General features: G+C 41.9%; 1 protein-coding gene across 4 annotated transcripts; it reads right to left on the reverse strand.

Annotated features, from left to right (window-relative positions):
- Nucleotides 1-2,872: 2,872 nt before the first annotated feature.
- Nucleotides 2,873-16,490, reverse strand: LOC131248080 (frataxin, mitochondrial). 4 transcript variants are annotated; one of them, XR_009172137.1, is made up of 8 exons: nucleotides 16,333-16,484; nucleotides 10,472-10,537; nucleotides 9,896-10,292; nucleotides 9,720-9,792; nucleotides 9,109-9,156; nucleotides 8,893-8,987; nucleotides 8,604-8,698; nucleotides 2,873-3,080 (listed from the first exon to the last, which is right to left on the reverse strand). XR_009172137.1 is itself a non-coding variant. In XM_058248129.1 (7 exons), exons 3-7 carry the CDS (start codon nucleotides 10,150-10,152, stop codon nucleotides 2,951-2,953), a joined length of 603 nt encoding a protein of 200 aa, XP_058104112.1. In that variant the 5' UTR covers nucleotides 10,153-10,292; nucleotides 10,472-10,537; nucleotides 16,333-16,485; the 3' UTR covers nucleotides 2,873-2,950. The 4 variants fall into 4 exon arrangements, 1 of the variants encoding a protein (XP_058104112.1); XR_009172139.1 differs by lacking the exon at nucleotides 10,472-10,537 and adding an exon at nucleotides 11,292-11,419 and having other exon boundaries at nucleotides 16,333-16,470; XR_009172138.1 differs by lacking the exon at nucleotides 10,472-10,537 and having other exon boundaries at nucleotides 16,333-16,490.

Genomic DNA, 16,490 nt, shown 5'->3' on the forward strand with positions numbered 1-16,490 from the left:
TTGCTTTATATATGCCACATGTGCCAACATGCATAAGTGCTACTGTCTAGTTTCAAGTTGAAGTACCCGCATGTGAAATGTGTTCCTCTATATATGCCATATGTGCCAACATGCACAAGTGCTACTGTCTAGTTTCAAGTACCCACATGTCAAATGTGTGCTACAATTCAACTTCGAGTCACCAAATATGTAGGGATGCCTCATATGACATTGTCCATCTTCCAGCATCCCACGTGCTTTAAAATTTATTTTTTTTAAAAAAAAAAGGATTCTTCTTTTTTTTTTGGCCGAACAACAATTTTATAAATAGATTCCCATTTCTTATGAATTTTTGTTATATAACAAACAAGATAAACCCTGTTTCTTTTCCCACCATTTCATGGAAATAAGATTACCCAAGAAAATATTATTTTCTTTCCCATGCTTGTCATTAATCTAAATAAGCCTATAAAACAAAAACATGTTTTAGTTGATCTGAATAGCTAGAAAAGCCTCCCTAACCTAACCCTAGGGCTGTCAATGGGCCAGGCTCAGGCCTAACAAAAACAAATATTTTGAACAGGTACGGCCTAAGGGCGCAGCATGACAGTACAAAATCTGGGTCAAAGCCAAACCACAGGCCCAACCTGTTGACAGCCCTACCCAGACCCATATTTCATTCTTAGTCCATCCCACATCATCCACACCGAACAGATCGTGGGCCCATTTTGAACTACAAGAGCATAGCGGAAAAAAGAAAGGGATTTTTACCTCCAAATTCCTCAAAATTTTGCATTTTACCAAACAATGCCTTCACGGAGCAAAATTCCAAGGAGATGCTTTCAAAGGCTGAAAGAACCAAAATTCCCATGTTTAGTAACATCCAATCCATCTAACATATGAAACCCACCACGATGTTTAGGCTGCACATGAGTTTAGATGTTTGGGTAGTATATATTAGTTTTTATGTTTTGGCCCATCTTATCATTTGATCTGCCAGAGTTTTGGTAATCATGGTATGATGCTTCTGTTGGACGGGTTGGATGTAAGAAAAAAATGACATGGCCCCCCGGTTCTCGATTCACCACCTATTAAAGAAAACTAACATGAGGGTGTATAGGTAATTTCTCTCCTCCTCACTAAGCATTTGCGTGGTGACTTCAGTTGGTGATGGCATTATGACTTTGTGAGGAATTTTGTTATAAAATTCTCAAAAAGAAAAGAAGAAAAAGAAACATGGAATAGAATGACTTTTAACCATCTGATTTCACCAGCTGAATTGGGATGACCACTTCATCTCAACCGTCCATTTAAAAAAAGACAATGGATAGTATCTTCTAAGCAGTGCATTGTCGTGCTCTTCTCCAACAGTTTCTAAACACATATCTTATGTAGTGGTTTTTGATAAACACAAATCTTGAGATCAGATGAGATCTAGATCTAGAAATTCCCCAGAGCACGTCTTTGAGATCCAGACCATTCAGCAGGTCAGCCACACAATGAAATTTGAGATCCAGACCATTCAGCAGGTCGGGCACACAATGAAATTTGAGATCCACACAATGAAATGTCCTGGCCTATAAATAAGACCGGTCCACTCATCAGCCAATCCAAAATGTATAGAAAAACGACAGCCTTCTTGCTGATGTTTTTGGTAGGGAAAGAATCCCTACTCCAACACTGCTCTCATCCTCCTAGTCCCAAAATCTACAAATCCTAGTAGATTTAAAGGACTGCTTAGGGTGAGGGATTCAGGGCAAGGATTTCTGAAATCCATGGATTTCAAATCTCCCCTATTTGTGTTTTGGTGGTTCTCTTTACAAATCCAAATCCAAATCCAAATCCCCTGGAAAAGTAAAAATCTTGCAAATCCAATTGTACTTTGGAATTTGGATTTGACAAATTCCAATGCAGATCCATGAATTTGACAAGTTAACGGATTTACCTAATTCACACTCCCATTTATTTGTTCCAAAACAGGGCCTGAAGGAATTCCCCCCATTAGCCTATGCAACTGGTTGTATAAAAATTATATTGAAGATAATGATTAATGACTGGGGAAAATCAAATCATGCTGAAGCTTTATCCCTATTCGCTTGACACCCAGATCCATAGCTCAACTGGCAGACTGAGTGGAGATACCACTCGAGGTCTTGGTATTGATCCCTAGTGAGGGTGGCTAACATGGAGTGTGTGTACTGACATGGGTGTGTACTAACAAAATCAAATCATGCTGAAGCTTTATCCCTAAAGAGCAAGGTGCATTCGGGGAACAAATATTAGGGGTCGTTTGGATGCCTATAAATGGTTCAAGTTGTAAATCATTTACAGGTATAAATCATTTACAGCCAGTCCTGTTTGGCTTTAAGTTGTAAATGATTGTTTGTGTTTGGATAGCATGTAAATTGAAATCCAGTAAATGGAGAGCCAATCTTTCCATTTATAGCCGTTAGGCTGTAAACGGAGAGCCTGTAAATGAAATCCAAACTTTTTGCCTGTAAATGAGATGGGGATAAATGATGCAAATCTGTAAATGATTTACAGGCAAAAAAGGCCATCCAAGCACACCCGTTAACAGGCATCCAAACGACCCATTAGGGACAGCACATATTTAGCACAGGAAATGGTGCATGAATTAGAAGGGAAAGTCCGAGGGGGGAATGCTCTCTTTAAATTAGACACGGCCAAGGCTAACAATCAGATTGTATTGGATTTTATAACCAAGGTGTTGGAAAGGTTTGGATTTTTGAGAGCATGGGTGGGTTAAGGTTGGATCATGATGGAAAACTGTTGGTTGTCGTCGTCATTAATGGCGAATCATGTGGATATTTCTAATGTATATTCATTGAAAGAGTTAAATACTCAACAATAAAATCACAAAAACATATTCAAATACCTTTCAAGATTTCTAATGTATATTCATTGAAAGAGTACTCGATTCACGTTGCAGAACAGATGTTATTTAGAGAACTCAGGAAAGATTAATGGGTTTACCACACAGTTGTTCTATCTCAGTTTCTAATATTTGCTGCAAGTTTTCTTTGGTCCGCCTATAAACCCAAGCTTGCCTCATCCCGTCCCAATCAAAACGAGATGGTCCGCTGCAAGAGAAGTTAACCATTAGCATTTAGAATATGCAGAAAAAGACCAGCATAAACAGTGAGAGAAACAAGTTAAGTTTGAGGATATTTGACTAACAGGCTGTTTGGATGCATGCGAAGTCATTTATTGCACACGCTATGCTGTGTCAACAGCATATACACAGTTTGTCAAGACCCCATTTGCACACAAAAGGAGAAAAATGAGGATAATATTTACAGCCAATATGACCATTACTCAAGGTTAGTCTATCCTTGCTCAAAGGGTTAGATAGCCAATACATGCTAAAATGCATCTATGGTGCATGTGGGAACAGAATATTCTGTACACATGCATCACGCACACATGTCACTCACTATGCACATGTGCCACAATGCTACAATTGTTGCTAATCATCTTAAGCTCCCCACATGTTAGCTTACCATGCATCACGCACACAAGTCACTCACTGCGCACGTGCCATAATGCTACAATTGTTGCTAATCATCTTAAGCTCCCCACATGTTAGCAGGACCGAGCGGTTAAAACATTCATGGCTGGGATGCCATGAACTAATTAACCTAGAATTGGCCCGTTTGAATAAACCAGACAGGCCTGGCCAAGGCCAAGTGCGGGCCGCCAAGCTGGATGACCATGTACACTGAACAACAGCCCATATGGGCTGAACCGCGACGCCGAAGGGTCAGAAAAATCTAATAATTTGGGGAACCCTTGAGCTCACTGGGCTTGTGGTCCATCGCGGACCGCGGACCCGGCAGACACCTAGAAGTGGGATCTGGCACTGACTAAATGCACCCCACCCATGCCAGGACCAAATCTGGCGCTTGCAAATGGAACCAAGATTTCAGGTTATCCGACCATCGGATCTCTTCCATATTTACCGGGGAGGTCAAATGGATTTTTCCACACCTGTCTACCAACTCTGGGACCCGATCATGGGCCGGTCACCGTCGATCACAAATCGGACCCGTGCGGTCAAACCCCTGGTCCGATCGTCCCCAGATTTTGCGTGGCCCTTCATCGGGCCATGAAGCACCTATCCTAGAAATTTCATAGCCTGAGGACCACCAGAATTACTCAAATCACTAAAATGGACCCCACAGGGCCGTTTAAAGAGCAAAACCGTCGACTCAAACCCCACCATCGTCCATCCGTTTGTTCCCAAATTTTACGCGGGCCCTAATCAGGCCATTGGGCACCTACCCGCCGAATTTGGTGGCCAAAGGAGTGCCGGGGCCACTCCAACTCAAAAAAAGAGACCTTGTAGGCTATTTTGGGAATATGAGGGAACTTAGGGCCAAAGGGCCCAAGTCTAGGGAATAAACCCTATCCCTCATAACTCCCTCTCCCATTTCCTACAACTACCAAGAGAGAAAGAGAGTAAAGGAGAGTAAAGAGGAAGAGAGAGAGAAGGAGGAGATCAAGGTGGACCCTAGATCACGGTGGGCCCCAAGAAAGCCAACCCTTCCAACTCTTTGCCACTCTTGCAAGGAGAAAACCCCTTTTTTTAGCCTCAACAACTATCCGTGGGTTGCCTAGGTGAGTTTTTCACCATCCTTTTTGAAATTCGTGTAGTATTGTGGATTTGGGTTGGAATTCTAACATGCAATAGCTTGATTTAGGATTCCGACCGTTCTACCTAAAAGCCCTCATTCCTAGGGCATTTTTCGAGTCTCCATCAAGCCATAGTGCGGACTATTACTCCTAGGTGGCCTAGCACTAATTTCAATATGAGTTTAATGATTATAATTGTTTGGTTGATGCATTTAGAGAGTGTAGAGAAAACCTAGAAAATTATGCCTATCTTAATGGTGTGGAATTGTATGTTCTATTTGATTTTCCTCACATGATGCTACTCTTCTCCTCACATGACTTGTTGAATCTTGATTATCGCTTGTGGATGATTTGTGGATTGCTCATATGATGATGCCTTATGGTACATGTGCCTTATCAATTCCCATGTTGATGTTTCTATGAAATGTAGGAAGTGAGCAACTTCCTCACCAACACCCACAACACATGCACCATTGCTAATGAATTTGTGAGAACTTGCTTATTTAACTAATATGATTTATATGTTTGAGGTGAGTGAACATGATTACGATTTTGTCTGTTGATACTCCTGTCCGTTGACATGTAGCGGACCACCATTCAAACCCTAGGGTTGGCCAAGGAAATTAGGAAAGCTAAGGCGGTCTCGTTGGTAGGACCGCCTTGAGGCTAAACCCACAGATTTGGGCAAGTGTGTGTGGGTGACTGTAATTAGACTACATGGGTTGCATGCACCCGATGTCGTTCCGTCATGCGCTCGCCTGGACTCGTGCGGTCTAGCCTACTGTCTGGCCAACCATGATTGTTAACCCTGTTTGCTCACATTTGTATGGAACCTGGGACTCCCCACAACCATTGTAGCCCAACAACAACCCACTTGAAATCGGTCCACAGCCTCGTGAGCCGGGCATGGTGGAATGGGACACTGTGTCCGAGCTGTCGGCCTACGCTGGGGTACCGCGCCTCCCCGTAGTGACCGTGAGCGATCCCTTTCTCTTGGCACTCCTCATGTGCTTGAAGTCGGGGATGAGGAACCCGACGGGATCACGGACCGCGGGGCCTCGGCCTCACGCATTGGGGGGTCTTGGTCTCGCAACCAGTTTAGGGCATTAATAGATGGGGTGTACCAGATTTCCCAATCTGCTGGATGAATGAACCTAACTAATAACTTGGCTAACACGACCGCATCGCATCGCATTAGTTAGGTTGGCGACTCGGCAGTCGAGGTCGCACTGAGGGAGTGTTGGCATTGGCGATCGTTAGATGGCGTCGCACGAGGGAGTGTTGTGGCGAGGGCATCCATCATATCATCCTGCATGCATGCGCATTAACAAGACTAGACAGATGCTTATGATTGATTGCTTTTCATTAAATTCTTATTGCAATTAATGCTTGTTATAACTTATGGCTAATAGCACCCACTGAGTTGATCACTCACTCCCACTCTGGGACGGTGTTTTAAAACACCAACCAGACCCTTTTATAGATGCAGGTGACTCGGGACTGGAGGAGCCTGGAGAGCCGAGCCTAGACGAGGAGGTCGAGCTGTCATACTTTCAGCTGATGGAGGGATCGCCGCCTGCTTGAGGAGCGGGATTGGATGGCTGGGTTATGGGCTCAGCCCCATTCTTTTGGACATCTTATTCTTTTGTATTTTTGGTTGGGCAACGCCATGCGCGACCCATTTATATTTTTGGACTTGTGTATGTATATGTGAGTTTTCTTCATTTCAGCAGACTTGTGTATTCATGTTTCATGTTCAGGGAACTTCAGGCCGCGCAACTTAAACAGATTAAACGCACATTAAGGAATATCTGGAACAGAATATTCTGTACACATGCATCACGCACACATGTCACTCACTGTGCACATGTGCCATAATGCTACAATTGTTGCTAATCATCTTAAGCTCCCCACATGTTAGCTTACACCACTCCATGTCACAAGTGCTTGACAAATGGAACAGTCCTATATTGCATGACTTACATAGCATGACCACATGCGTTGGACAGCAGGTGCAGTATGTGATTTTGCATGTACTGTGAGTCTGTGACAAATAACAAAACATGACAAAGAATAGAGCTACCCACTATAGTTTCTTTGGCATAAATGGTAATGAGAAGAAAGATCTAAGTTTCAAAGTCACAAAATATCAATCAGTAATCAGCAGTACAAATGTCAGGCCCACCTAGAGCTATGTTGAAAACCCCACACATAGCAAAAATAAAGCAACATCCAGAGTTCACCAATTATATGAATATTGTGGAAAACCCACTCACTGTGGTTGACTTTCAGAAAGGTACATTTTCTACTTTCAGACATCATTCTTCTCCATGTCACGACTAAAGATTATTGAGGGATCTACCTTTGATCAGGCTTCCTTCAAATGCTTGTTGGCCCACCACAAGCAAAAAAAAATCTGTACTTGCTATCTATGACAACAAATAACCGATGCGCACACCATGATTCAGGTGCAGAAGACTGTCTGCTTAAGTCTTGGCTTAGATTCAGCCCCTTATTTGGGGATATATCATCATCAATGATGGATCTCAATTGTGAAAACATCCTGAAATGCAGTAGGGCGAAGGCCAAGAAGTAAAATAAGTTGTCTCCTCCCACTGGTTATTTCAAAGTTAATTTTGACGGGAGATTGATGGGAAATCCAGGCTTCACAGGAGTCAATGGGATCATCGTGACTGAAGAGGCAGTTGTGTGGGCTGTTCTCTGGCCTACTGGGGGTTAGAGACTCTTAACCACCCAGAAGTGGCAGCATTACTTCTAGCTACCAAGATGGCAATCAATCACGCATTCCTCCCTGCCATCACTGAAGGAGACTCTTAAAATGAGATTTCTTGGGCAAACCATAGCAAGAGTCCCTGGAGGATAATGTTCAAAAAAACAAACAGAGTCCTCGGAGGATAGCTGATCTCATTGAGGAAATGGGATCTTAGCGAAGACCCAAGATTCATCATCTGCTTAATCCCTAGAGAGGTGAATGAGATTACCACCTGGCTGGTGAAAGATGAGATGGTCAAGCCTGATCTTTATTTTCAGCAGGGATCCCAAGCATGTTCCATGTCCTTGTTTTGTTGATGGCTGCATTATTCTAGGGCCCTTCTTTTTATTTTTGTTGTGTTTGGGATATGTCCTTGTTCCTTATAAGTCCCACAGTCTTATGTACAGCTGTCATTAATTTGCTGTTTAATATTTTCTTTTACTCAAAAAGAAAAAAGAAAAAGGACAAGACGTGTTAGTACGACACCTATTTGAAGCATATATGCATCATGACCTCCAATGTCCTTACCAATTTTTTTTAATAAATCAGAATAGTAAACATACAAGACCAGGAAAAGGAGTTTCAATTAACGATCCATGACACGGAGAACATGATAAAACAAAAATACAGGCATAATATCAAAGCATGACATAACACGAAATGGGGAGATCCACTTCAAGGCAAGGTTAACATGGAGTTAGACTAATACAGAATGTGGAAAAACTTGCGAACATCACAATTTCCACACACTGATGTAAGAAGCCAAAAGAAAAGAAAAATCAACGTGCAACCATCAAGGCATCAACACATGAACAAAACCTCACCAATCTGTTAGTTCCTGTAATTCTGACAAATCAGTCTGGATTCAAGGAACATGGGCCATGACAACAATCATGGCATCAGCTCTTTAGCATTTTCTCTCAGTAAACCCTCATGTCAGGTTGGGTTATTTGGTCCTGCCCATTGATAACCTGTATGGGTGAGTTGGGTAGGGTAGGGTAGGGTAGGGTAGGGACATCTGACCCAGCCCATTGACAACCAATATGGGAGCGTGGGATCGGGTAGGGTTCAAACCCAAGCCCAACCAAACCCATTTAGTTAAATGGGCTACATTTTCAAGCAGCCAACCTGACCCACTGCTATCTCCATTGCAAGTAAGTGCGTGCGCGTGTATTTGAAGTTCCATAAGGGACAATACCTTACTGGGGAAGACAACCAAATCTGCCTATTTGGTGTTTGCTTGTTTAAAACATAGGTGCCCAAGCTCCCAAGCTTCAATGTTAAAACTTCATTCTGTCAAATACATACCACCCATTGACAACCAATATGGGAGCGTGGGATCGGGTAGGGTTCAAACCCAAGCCCGACCAAACCCATTTAGTTAAATGGGCTACATTTTCAAGCAGCCAACCTGACCCACTGCTATCTCCATTGCAAGTAAGTGCATGCACATGCGCATGTATTTGAAGTTCCATAAGGGACAATACCTTACTGGGGAAGACAACCAAATCTGCCTATTTGGTGTTTGCTTGTTTAAAACATAGGTGCCCAAGCTCCCAAGCTTCAATGTTAAAACTTCATTCTGTCAAATACATACCACCCATGGTTCAGTTCTGTCAAACCTCACGACTTGCAAATTAAAAATTATAGTAATGATAATAAATAAATAAATAACCGAGAATCACTGCACTAATGAATCTCACCCCATAATCTATATCAAAGCCATCCAGTTGGACGCAATCACCATATTCCTATGAAGTAAATAAAATGTTAGTGGCTGTCCATTGCTTTGAAATTAAAGCATGGTCCATCTTGTTTGTTCCAGTTGCATGAAAAGGAAAAATATATAGACAGCGAAAAGAGGATTGAGTTCAAAATTATGTCCACCTTTACATGATGATCTTTGTAAAAGAACATTAACGGAGAAAGGCGTTGAATTTGAAATCAGTATAGGGTTATCGCACAGTATTACACGATGATCGATCAAAAGCAAAGGATTTTTTTCCTCTTTTTTTTTTTTTTTTGGCCAGGAAATGGTACATGCAGGACCCACCTTCCAGTACTCCATAACCTTCATCTGGCAGGCCCAATCATAGGATCAGACACACCCTGATCTCCCCAATCAGATGATCCTAGCAATTCGAACATGGCCTGAAAATGAACAGTAACAGCCAGTGGTCCACGGAATGAGGGCCCCATCAATCAGTCAAAAATGTCCATGGGGAGAGATTCTCAGGGTGTCTCCCACCACCATATGGCTCACTGATGAACAGTTCAGATTGGGGGAAGGTGGGCCCCATAAGCAGATGATCACCTCAATTTTTTCTTGCAGGTCATGTATCGTCTCGTCAGCCAACCTGTGAAACTCATCCTCAGGAAGAATAGACCTGCCCATTCAAACATCCAATTCTCATCAAAGAGCCTAGTTCTCCAAAAAAGCTCATCTAAAACCCTAATACCGTGATCACAACCGACAAACCAATCACGCACCTATAATCAATTGCAGCGGGGCCCTGTGCATCGTCGAGGTTCAGAGGCCGAGAGCAGAAAGCCCGGAAATTCGATCCAGTAGCTCTGGAAGCTTCCAGAGGAGAGAAAAGAGAAACTTTTTCATGTTCAAGACTGGAAGCTTTGCAAGAGTCAAGGCATGGAGAGGAAGAGAAAAGATAGCCAGAGGGAGGAGGTTTAAATAAGGGGAGGGATACAAGGCATTTTCTCATTCTCGCCATTAATAGCCTTGCAGCCATTTTCTCACAAAATACAGAAAAATGGAAACTGAGAAATGATCATGCAGAGAGAAGAAGATAAAAATGGTTATCCAGGGAAATGGAAATTGAAAGATGGGTAATTTTGACTTTTTTCTTTGTTCGCAGGTGAGCTTTTCGGCCTGACAGATAAGAGATTGCTAGTTATCGAATATGTGAAAACACTTCATACAGCACCGGCTAATTCGCTTATTTATGATATGATATATAAGACACGTATAATACGCATTTTATATGTGTGAGCATATAATAAAATGTTGTTAAAAAACCATAGGCCATTTCTGCAAAAGAGTTTTCACACCTGCTTTTCAGGTTGACGAGAATTAATCCGATCTCTCTGATTGGTTTCCCTTGAGTCGGTTAGCACCTAAACGCACAACACAAGTGGTACTTTGGTTCAAAATACAGTTATGCTGTAACGTACTCTAGTAGCACATGATGCTTTCTATGTAAGCAATCCAAAATTATACTCATGGCATAAATTGACTTAATTAACCGACTAAATTGTGGATGCATGTTTCCCAAATTCACTAAATCACATTATCAAGATAATTGGCTGAGCAACTAACTCACTCATGGACATTTATTGAAAAAAAGATCATGGATTATTTATCATTTTTAACCACCCAATAAATGTCCACTGATCTGATAGTCGTATTGGCAAGTAAGTTTAATCGTTTGTTCAATAAATAAGACCACTGGATGTTTATCATTTTTAACCATCCAATAAATGTCTGTCCACCAATCCAATAGTCATATACTCGAGTGAGTTTAATCTTTTGTTCATGATACATCCGAAGTGGGACCCATAGTTTGGACAGTTAATTTGTATTAATTGAACTCCACCTTTGCAATTTCTTAGTAATTTCTAAGTGCCTGCATAACATCCATCACACTCTGCCAGAGTCAGGAAGTTTTCTTGGAAAGAAAAGAGTATTGCACTGGATACATAGGAACTGCACCAATGGCGTAAAATAGCTCAAATTAATCTGATTAAATTGTGGGACCCATTTTCTCCAAGTCACAGTCCCAAAATCAGATTGATTGAACAATATGCATTTAAGGGTCTGTTTCACGTAATTTACTGTTGTTTCTAGTTTAGCTGAGTCCGCTAAACATACCAACATTCTTTTCAAGTCAGCAAGCGAAGCTTCCAGGGGCTTGCAGCAATCAGGAAGCATCATCCTCAACTCGACCAATACACTCTCCTTCTCAAACCATCAACATGAAAGCTAGAGAGAAATAGAAACTACAATAGCATAGTTTAAAGCATCAACGATGCATGAGATGCTGCTTAAAATTTTATTTCATTGTATGCAAAGGTTCTAAAACAATGCTTTAAACCCCAACCAGAACCCAACCCATTTTTTGTGGATGGCTGGGTCAACATATTCCAACCCAGGACATCTTCTTAAAGTATGATAAATTACCCTATGAGACATTGCTAACATTCCCTCCACACTAAATTTCATGAAAAAGCAATCTCCAAACAAAAACTTGCATGGATTTATCAAAAGATAATGGGAAAGTAATTCATCATCATCTAAGCCTTCTCCCTACTAATTGGGGTTGGCTACATCAATCATTTTCCTCCATTCCACTCTATGAAGGGCCGTAACTTCAGTTAGACCATAGCTTTTCTAACTACCTCCACCAACATCCTTTTGGGCCTTCCCCTTGCCCTTTTAGAGTCTTCAACTTGATCAGATTCATGTCAGAAGTTATGGCATAAGTTTGATGCCAGGTGCCAACCTAAAGCAACCCTCCTTTATCCTTTATCTAGGCTGAGGACCAACAATGAGAATATAAAACTCCCACAAGCAGTGTAATAGACCATTACATAGGTTGACTACAATCAAGTGCCATCAAATAGTCTATTACAACAAGCCCAATACGAAAAGAATGAGATACCCCTACCGCAGCCAAAGAATCAGTAAGGGAATTGGACTCCCTTGTAACTTGGTGATAACTAATGTCCAACTTGCACAACCACAGTATCGATACATTTAAAATGAAGCCAAGACTTGGCGTCCAGAAGCCCACGTGATTGCATTGCTCGAATCAGCTTGCACCATTAACAAACCATTGATATGTTTTGGGAATCAAAGCCAACCCTTAGTTGCAGGATCCTTTCTAACTAGGTACTGCTCCCACTTGGAATCACGCTTTGGACTCGTGCTCCCGCTCCCACTTCCTAGCCTTTTACACTTGATACATGTTTGAAACAAATGCATCTCCGCTCCAGCACCTGAATCGGTTGCAGCTTCTCTTCATGCTTCATGCAAATATAAGCCAACCAACCTGAAGAAGTAGAAATTGATAGAACCATGTCCGTCCCTTGGAATGAACCTCCAATCCCAAATGCCCAAAGGGGCCAGATTCCTAGACCTGTAAAGAACCAATTTCCACTCCATTAGATCTGATTTAGAAATCCCTTTGAATTCTTCCAGAGAGAAGCCCCAGTTAGCCAAAGACGTTAATTTCAGCCACAACTTTGATGGTGCTTGAGGGTTACTTTCAAAAATTCTACTATTCTCTCCTTCCAAGTCCCCCATGTGATGTGTAGATATCCACCACAAAATTTTGCCCCTCGAACTGAAGGGCCCCTTGCTTCAACTGTCCGCTAGAGATGAAAATGAAATCAAACCAGAAGGATCCACGTGATTTCAAAAGAAGATGAAGAAAATTTTAGATAGAGACAGCCAACTCACATGCTGCAATCCCAATGGTTTAAGAACCTAGCTTGACGTGTTGCATCCGTATTGAAGCTTTTTTGTGTATTGGTTAGGTTCTCAACAATTGGTATCATTGGTATCAAGGCCAACACCAGGTCCTATGTTTCAGTCATGGGAGGGGCTGATCTGTGATGAGGGCAACCCAGACCAAAAAGTGGAAAGGACTACCTGGAAAAGAGGCCTGAGTGACACCATAAAGTGGACCACCCCTGACGTCAGTTGTGCAATTTGGTGGCATGTTATGATCCTAATGGTTTAAGAGCCTAGCTTGACATGTTCCATCAATATGGGGGCTTTTAGAGTATTGATTAAATTTTCCACATCACACTTGATAAAAAGGTGATACACCAATTCATCCTTAAGAGTCTAAGACACATAAGACATGTTTGGGATGGACCGATTTCTCCTTTGACGATCAACGCAATTAAATCTTATTTGCAATGGCGCCCAACAAAATGCTTCAACCTAGGCCACAACCTTCCAACCAAAGGAGGCTCCAATGACGCAACCAGACACATTCCTAGAAGAACATTGACAAAACTAGCCATTAGCACTTGGAACCCAAATACACTCATCTTCATCAAATGGATAAAGAGACGCTTCATTGAGAAGACCTAGAAGTTCCATGACATAGCTATTTTGTGGTCATAGGTTACGAAGCATCGAAACAACTTTAGATTCTGAGAATTAAAACGGGTTCCTCAAAGAGAGTGTTTTTTGTTTTTTTTTTGAAAGGTGAAATTTTATAAAGAAAAAAAGAAAAACACAAAAACAAAGACAAACAAGAGAAGAACAAGAAAGAGGAAACCTAGGAAAAGGGTAGAAAAAACCTAAGGCTAAGATACAACAACACCAGCGCCCACGTTGGGGAGAAACACCCAAAAAACAAATTAAGGGGCCCAATCCCTCATAAATCGGGTAACCCTCGGAAAAAACCCTGCCTCCGAATTTCTTTTGTTGCGGAAGCACCGATTGTTTCTCTCACCCCAAATAGACCAGAGCACTACTAACAACGCTATCATCCACTTCCTCATAAGCTTTTCCCCATCCTCGCCACACCAAGCTAGAAGGAGGTCCTCGATTGAACATGGCATGACCCACTGAATCGAAGCTAGAACCAGAATATCGCTCCACACGGCTGAAGAGAAAACACAATTATGGAATAAGTGGTCCACAGACTCAGCCCACTTGTAGCACAAAAGGCACATATTCGGGATGACCATTGCTCTCTTTTGAAGATTATCAATAGTGAGAACTCTTTTCCTCCCTTCTAACCACCCAAACGTCGCTACTTTTGGAGAAGATCCGTACTTCCAAATTTCCGAAGTGGAAACTCTAGCGATAGGAGCTTCAGCCTTAATAAGATCAGCATAGAGAGATCAAACCAAGGAAGCCCCAGAAGCAGCGACCTTACACACTATTGAGTCTTGAGAGTCTCTAACAATCTTGGCTCCCTGCATTTGAGAGAGGAGAGCCATAAGAGATTCTGTCTCTGAGTCTTTTAGATTCCTCCTCAAAGGAGGGGTCCAACTCGGCTCTTCCCCATTCCACGCCACACATTCAGTCACCGGAATCTCCAAATAAGAGGAAATATTAGCACGATATGTGTAAACTGAACACAAGGGCTGATTAAAAAAATCCATGGATCTAGCCATAATCGAATTCTACTACCATTACCAAGCCAGAATTTCAATTTGGAAAAAGTCACGGGGGCTAGTTTGTTAATAGCTTTTACAAGTATAGGACATCCTATACACTGAGGATTGCTTCAGTCACCACCCTGTAGGAGTCATTCCATATTTAGCCACTGAAATGGATTTCCACAGGCTATCAATTTCCTAGAGGAACCTCCAAACCCATTTTCCCAACAGAGAAGAGTTTACCATGTCCCGGGAATTTGGCCCTATGGATTCCATTTTCCATATGGGTATTCCAAGGATTCAAACGACCTGTAATATTTTTGAGGAAAATCTTTTAGGGTCTGTTTGGGTAGGGAATCCCACACAGTGTTTTATATAGCGCATGGCATATACCTTAGCATCCACCCCACTATAGTATGCAGCATAAGCAGTCATGTGTAGCGTAAGCTATGTCGTGAATAGCATAAGCTACATGATACTTCTACTTTTTAATTAAAATAAAACAAAAAGTGTGGTTATAGGTAAAAATAGCAAAAATAAAACAAAGGCATAGATAAACACATGCCTCGTATAAAAGCATGTTCAAAACAAGTTATCTATTTTTAGTTTATTGAAAAATAACAACACATAGCAATTAACATAAACAAATATAAGGGACCATTTGGATGCCTATAAGCTTTTAAGTTGTAAGTAACCTTCACCTGAAAGTGACTTTTAACTCTTAAGTTTGTAAGTCACAAGGAAGTGACTTCTCGCCCCAGCCCCATGAAGTTTCTTGGCAGTTTTGCCTATAAGTGACTTACAGATGAATTTCCTCCCCTAAACACCACCTATATGTCACTTCCCACTTATAGAACTTACAGGCATCCAAACGAACCCTACCTGTAAGTCCTGTAAGTGAGAAGTCACTTCACTAGAAATGACTTATAGCTGAAAGTCACTTTCAGGTGAAAATCACTTGCAACTTAAAAACTCACAGGCATCCAAACAACCCCTGAACAATTCTTTTATATATCTTTAACGAAAAAAAGAAGAAGAAGACTAGTAGTCAAGTATCACTATATGCAACTGACATTGAGGCCCACCGTGTGTAACTATGGATGTCATCCAACATGCGCATCAAGTGATGATGGAATGACTTTAGGGCCCACCGTGTGTAACTATGGATGTCATCCAACATGTACATCAAGTGATGATGGGATGCAGCAAACATTAGGGTATTCAATCACAAATTGGGCCACACCATAGAAAACAATGAATTGTCGCCCTCGCTGTGGCGTGTTAGCCCACATGATGCTTGTATCAACCCCTGCTGGACTATACAGGTTGAATCCAGTGCCACAACATAGAAACAATGGCAAAAGAAATCAAACCTCCCATCATCATATGGGCCACACATAGAAAGCAATGCATATCTACTCAGAAAGCACCACTGGAACGTGGTGATCCACATGATTGATTGGATGGGTTTGATGCCATGCCATACAGACACCACAGGAGGCCCCACAGAATAAACAGTTGCAGAACAATCTCATTCTACAACGTTTCTAGTAATCGGCCTTCCAAAAACTTGCAAAAAAAAAGTGCGGGGCCCGAGCCCGATTGTTTCTTAGGTGGATCACAAGCTAGAAAACAGCTTGAAAGAGGGTTTCTCAGGAAACTCTTCTTGATTTTCTCCTATTTCTTTCTATCTAGACAGCCCCTAAGATCACTAACCGGAGACCTTGATTTTATCTTCAAATCAGAGAGAGAGAGAGAGAGAGAGAGAGAGAGAGAGAGAGGGGAACCTGTTTAAGGCCTGATGTTGCAATGGCCGCAAGGCCGTGTCCGTTGGTATGGAGTGGCGCCTGTATACTTCCCGTGCAGAGAGCGATGGGGTTGGTTCGAGAGAGAAGCTGAGCAAAATGGGAGAGAAGGGGAAGCAGACTGCGAGGTGTGCCACACA

This window comes from Magnolia sinica, chromosome 6, assembly GCF_029962835.1.
Source record: "Magnolia sinica isolate HGM2019 chromosome 6, MsV1, whole genome shotgun sequence".
Lineage (NCBI taxonomy): Eukaryota > Viridiplantae > Streptophyta > Magnoliopsida > Magnoliales > Magnoliaceae > Magnolia > Magnolia sinica.

Excerpts from the sequence above, each read along its gene's own strand:
- LOC131248080 (XM_058248129.1), bottom strand. The coding sequence starts at position 10,152 with ATGGCTGCAAGGCTATTAATGGCGAGAATGAGAAAATGCCTTGTATCC. Across the intron at positions 9,793-9,895 it reads CCCGCTGCAATTGATTATAG|GTCTATTCTTCCTGAGGATG; the intron begins GTGCGTGATTGG and ends TTGAATGGGCAG. Across the intron at positions 8,988-9,108 it reads GCTTTGATATAGATTATGGG|AATGAAGTTTTAACATTGAA; the intron begins GTGAGATTCATT and ends TGTATTTGACAG.